The sequence below is a fragment of the Peromyscus californicus genome, unplaced genomic scaffold (assembly GCF_007827085.1).
Source record: "Peromyscus californicus insignis strain IS unplaced genomic scaffold, ASM782708v3 Scaffold_9__1_contigs__length_137607984, whole genome shotgun sequence".
NCBI classification, from domain to species: Eukaryota; Metazoa; Chordata; class Mammalia; order Rodentia; family Cricetidae; genus Peromyscus; species Peromyscus californicus.
Window position 1 is genome coordinate 59235842 of NW_026294617.1, and position 5659 is coordinate 59241500.

The window sequence follows — 5659 nt, forward strand, 5'->3', positions numbered from 1 at the left end:
TACAGGTGCAAGGCCAAGCTGTAAACTGGCATTAGCAGCTCTTTGGTAATAAGTGGATTTAATTATATTTATCCTAGCCCTGTAACAGATTATTTGAATTGTTCTAACAGAACGAATGGGGATTACCACTAACTAGGCCATTTGGCCTTAGGTATTCAGGACTGGAGGAAAGAAGTAAGCTCCCTCTTGTTGATATTTACACAGCTAATTACCACAGATCTCCCTCTTGGTGGCATTTACTCAGTTAACTACCGAGCGGTGACAATGCTTTCATCTGCTCCCCGTGTCTGACGGGATATTCACTTCATCTAACCAATCCAGAAGAGAGGAAAGCATTTAACAGCCCATCTTTCCCACCACCTCTCAAGTGGAAACTGGCCCAATAATTTACCAGAGATATTTAAAAAACAAAACAAGATGTGGGCGGCGGTGGCACACGCCTTTAATCCCAGCACCTGGGAGGCAGAGGCAGGTGGATCTCTGTGAGTTCGAGGCCAGCCTGGGCTACAGAGCGAGATCCAGACAGCCAGGGCTACACAGAGAAACCTGTCTCGAAAAACCAAAAACCAAAACAAAAAAACAAACAAGAACCAAGCATGATAGCACATGCCGGCAACTGAAATACCTTCAAGTGTATTCTGATCTATGGGGATCAGAAGTTCCAGACCAGCCTGGGCTACAGGAGACCTTGTCTCAAAAAACCCAAAGAATCAAAACCTGAAAACTCCTAGCATGTGCAAGGCTGTAGATTCAGTCTGAGGCCCAACGATGAATGAATGAATGAATAAATAAATAAATAAATAACAATAATATAAGAGCCATGCACAGTGGCACAGACTGGGAATCTCAGCATTTGGGAGATAGAGACAGAAGGATCAAGAGTTCAAGACCTACTCAGCCCTTGATGCGGTTGAAGGGGGGGGGGGGACCTTGGTCCTGCCTCAACTTGGTATGCCATGCTTTGTTGACTCCCATGGGAGGCCTACCCCTTTCTGAGGAGTGGATGGGGGAGGGGGGTGTAGAAAGGCGGTGGGAAGAGGGAACGGGAGGAGAGGAAGGAGGGGAAACTGTGGTTGGTATGTAAAATAAATTTTAAAAAATTAATAAAGTAAAATAAAAGAGACTTTGTCTCAAAACAATGAAAACAATCTTAAGATAATCTTTTAACTAGCATGCATGAGACCCTGGGTTTGGTCCTCAGTACATGGGGGAAAAAAAAGATAATATAATGTTTCAAATATGAGCCGGATATGAAGACACTGGATATACCTTGACCATTAAAAAGACCTATGTAGGGGCTGGAGAAATGACTCGGTGGTTAGGAGCACTGGCTGCTCTTGCAGAGGACTCAAGTTTGGTTAACATCCACACAGGTTCACAACCAGCTGTAACTCCAGGGGACCTAACACCTGTGAAAGCTTCTGCATGCATCTGATGCACATACATACACTCAGACACACAAACACACATATATAAAAAAAAGTAAATATTTTTTTGAAGTCCTACGTAATCATGTTGACCTTAAGTCCAGAAGTCTTATTTCTAAATTCTATTCATTTTCGGACTTGGCCAGAGAGTTATTCAAATAGATACTTACCAATTAATTAAAAGTGAAAAGCATTTGGAAGACCAGTAAACAAAACCTTCTAGAACGCCAAATACAATATAATTTTAAGCAAGGTCTAGGTTTCAGAAATATTACAATTATATCCTGTTTCCTGACTGCTTTGGGTCAGACTGTAAATTCAACCTCTCTTGATTCCTTTCTGTTCCCACCAAGGCCATTAAAAAAAATGGGTGTTTTCTCCAGATCGTAAAGAAAATGTGTAAGAAGGAATCTTGACTGTGATGACGCTCTGTAAGTGATGACTGACAGAGAATGATCTGGAAGCAGTGTGAGGTTCCGGCCACTCACTCAGACAACAAATTACCTCTGACACACAAGAAAACTACAGGACGATGTGGATGCGGGGAGGAGGGAAAAGCCCAGATAAGAACAGAGGTCATACAAGTGCCCAGCATGGTGGTGAATCTGTGACCCCAGTATCTGATCACATTAGGACCGAGATTTTGACTTCTAGCCCAGCCTGGGTTATTGAAGACCCTGTCTCAAAAAAGGAGGAGAGGGAATCTCAAAATTCTTCAAAAACATCTGCCTCAAAAAGCTTATTAAAAATAAAAAACTGCGGTGAACAAAAGAAAAGAAATACTACATGGGGACTGTCAAGGTAGCTCAGCAGCCAAGAGTACTTGTCGCCTGATCACCTGAGTTCGAGTCCCAGGACCCACATGGTAGGAGAGAAGTGAGTTCTGAAAGTTGTCCCTTGACCTCCACATGCATGCTGTGGAACTTGTTTGAACATGTGCACGAACATGCACACAATACACACTAATGAATTTATCATGCAAAAAAAAAAAAAAATGAAAGACTCCATGGCATAATTTTGGTCTTCCTTATACACCAATGAGAAGTCAAAACACGGTACTAATAACGTGCTCACAAAGTGGGAATCAATTTTCCTAATATGGCCAAGCCCTAAATATAGTCACAACTTTTTTGTTGTTGCTCAAAATGCACCAAATTTAACCTTATCCACAGAGGGAGTGGTGGCGGACAAACAGGCCGGGAACTCGAGAAACAACATCACGGCATCTCCATCAGCACTCCAATGACTTTAAAAGTCCTTGGTGAGGGCTGCCAAAGTGAAGATACCTGGATCACACAGGCCTTTTTCTCGCCAGACCTAGCACCTCGTTCTAGTCTGGGGTTCCAGGAAGAAAGAGGAGAAATTACACATCCTGATTTCAAAGGAATCCTACCATTTTGAGAAGTTATACAGCAGCACTAGTAGGCAGACAGGTAAAAGGCACCGAATTCCCTACCCACACCATCAGGTTCAGTTTGCCTCTCTGTAATGACATTGACTCTGATACATGGAACCCTCACAACTTCCCTCCCAAACACCACACACACACAAATACCAGTCTATTTAACGTTTCGTTCTCACATAGCTGGAGCCAGGCATGGCGGCACCCATGTTTAATGTAATACATACATTTGAGAGGAAGTAAGAGGGGAATCAGGAGGAGATCGAGGCCAGCCCGGGCTGCATAAGACTCTGTGTCAAAACACAAAACGAAAGAAAATCTTGTATAACTCTAGTGAGGGTTTGTATCTGTTTTAAATAAAAAAAAAATTTTTAAACAATACAGAAGATGAAGTTTGATCAAAATTCATTTCAAATGTGATGCCTCGGGTTTGTGATCCCAGCACTTGGGAAGCAAAGGCAGGAAGATGGCCAGCCTGGACTACCAGAGTGATATTAAAATATTAAATAATATTTAATATTAAATAAATATTAAAATAATAGTAATAATTTCAAAGTTTTACTTTAACTTTTAAAAGGCTTATTGTACTGACTCTAGACTTCTTCAACAATAAACTGCTTTTGCAGACATTCTGGACAAAAAGCACCACCAGAATGCCAGAATCGATATAGTGTGTTCATTTTTTTTTTTTAATGTTGAAAACTTAACCAGCAAATAAATGACTTTCTCAACATAAGCGTGCTGAGAAACAGTACAGGACCCCGGAAAGCATCTTCGGAAACTTATTACCCAAAAGCATAACTATGGGGATTTTAAAGACTAGATTCCAAGTCCATTGCTTAGATCAAAACGCCAAGACCTGCCACTTAGAACTGTGGGTCTTGAGCAAGCTTCTTAATACATGCTAATTCAAAGGTGTATGTTCTGAAGATGAACTATTAAATATCTGCTGCAGCTTTGTTAAATTAGACCCTGAGAGGTTTCATAAAAGCATTTCCCTCCCTTTCCACTCATCATGCGGCATCAGCCTTGTAACTGGTGAGGAAATTACACACTTTATTCCTCCGCTGGCGAGCTTGTCATACACTGCAAGAAAGAAGCTGCTTTTTTTTTTTTTTTTTTTTTTATGGCTCCACCCTTTACAACTTCAAAATACTGTCACATACTCAGGAGGTGGGAGCTGCCCGCAAAATGACAGCTTACAGGCTCTGGAGCAGAGGAGATGCAGGTGACTTTCCCTCCAGAGACCCTGGCAGGTACTCAGGGGCCCCCGGAGGTGCTCGGACGCGGGAGCAATCTAGGGAAATGTTGTGGGGAACCTGGGGGAAGAGAGCAGAGGATGTCCCCGAGGCTCCCAGCTGGGGACAGACTTGGAAAGCAGGGAAGGAGGACGGCGCTGGGGTCCCACCCCGGGGAAACAGCAGAGAGGGGACAGGGTGGTTCGTGGCTCTCGGACCCTGAAAGACCTGGAGAGAGGGTACTGGGAGGCCCCGGAGTCCCACCTGGAAGGTCCCTGGGAGGGAGAGAAGGAGGGAGAAGGATGGTGCCAGGGTCCCACCTGGAGAGAGGTGACAGAGAGACGTGGGGTCTCCCCCAAGAGAACCGGGACGGAGGGGACAGGCGTCCCTCCCGGGAGGAGCTGGGGGAAAAGGGACGAGGTGGCGCGGGGGTCCCGCCCGGGAGGAGGGGGACAGGGCGGCGCGGGGTGGGGGGGGTGGGGGGGGTCCCCATCCCGCGCGGCCCTCCCGCCGGCTCGCACGCACTCACCTGAAGGCAGCAGGCTCCTCCTTGGGCGGCCGGGCCTGGGCGGCCGCCGCGCCGCCGCCCCTTTTGTTGAAGAGCTTCTGGAGCAGGGTCGGGGCCATGGCGTGCACGCGGGCGGCCCCGGGCGGCCACGCTCGGGGACCCGGCGGCTCAGCGCGCAGCCCACGGCGGCCGCGCCGGGGCCATGGCGACGGGGGCGCGGCCGCCCGGGGGCGGGGGGGTGGGGGCGCGAGCGCGGGACCGCTGCAGCGGGCGGACGGGAGGTGCACGGGAGGTGCGGTGCCGCGGCCGCCGGCCGGTCATATGACGGAGCCGGCCCGCCCGGCTGACAGCTCGCACCCGCGGGAGGAGGAGCGCGGAGAGGGCAGCGGCGGCGGCGGCAGCAGCAGCAGCAGCACGAGGGAGGGGGAGGAGCACGGGGGAAGGAGGAGGGAGAGCACGCGGGAGAGGGAGGAGCACGAGGAGAGGAGGGAGGGGAGCCCGAGGGAGGGGAGGAACGTGGCGGGTGCGGGGAGGAGCGCCAGGGAGCAGCACGAGGGAGGAGGAGGAGGAGCACGGAGGAAGGAGGAGGGAGAGCACGCGGGAGGGGGAGGAGCTCGAGGGAGGGGAGGAGCGTGGAGGAGGCGAGGGGGGGAGGAGCGCCAGGGAGCAGCACGAGGGAGGGGGAGGAGCACGGAGAAAGGAGGAGGGAGAGCACGCGGGAGGGGGAGGAGCCCGAGGGAGGGGAGGAGCGTGGAGGAGGCGAGGGGGAGGAGCGCCAGGGAGCAGCACGTGGGAGGGGGAAGGAGCGCGAGGGACGCAGAGGAGCGCGGGGGGGGGGGGCGGGGAAGGGGGGGAACGGGAGGAGTGCGGGGGATGGGGAGAGGAACGTGTTGGGAGGAGTGATGGGGAGGAGCGCGAGGGAGTGGGGGAGAGGAGTGTATAGGAAGGGGCGATGTGGGAGGAGCTCCACGGAGGGGGAGAACGCATGGAGAGAGGCTTGTAGGGAGGAGGGAGTTCCGACTGCAGGGGTTGGGAGGGAGGAGCGCGGGAGAGAGGGAGGAGCAAGGCGGCCCAGCGTCGCCAT

At 50.5% G+C, this 5659-nt stretch overlaps 1 protein-coding gene across 2 annotated transcripts in view; it reads right to left on the reverse strand.

Moving 5' to 3' along the window:
• The window catches only part of Fnip2 (folliculin interacting protein 2), a 118633-nt gene extending 113875 nt beyond the window's left edge, over nucleotides 1-4758 (reverse strand). For both annotated transcript variants that reach the window (XM_052731301.1, XM_052731299.1), the window contains exon 1: nucleotides 4597-4758. In XM_052731301.1, coding sequence (XP_052587261.1) covers nucleotides 4597-4694 — 98 coding nt within the window. In that variant the 5' untranslated portion in view covers nucleotides 4695-4758. The remainder of the gene's footprint in view (nucleotides 1-4596) is intronic.
• Nucleotides 4759-5659: the final 901 nt, after the last annotated feature.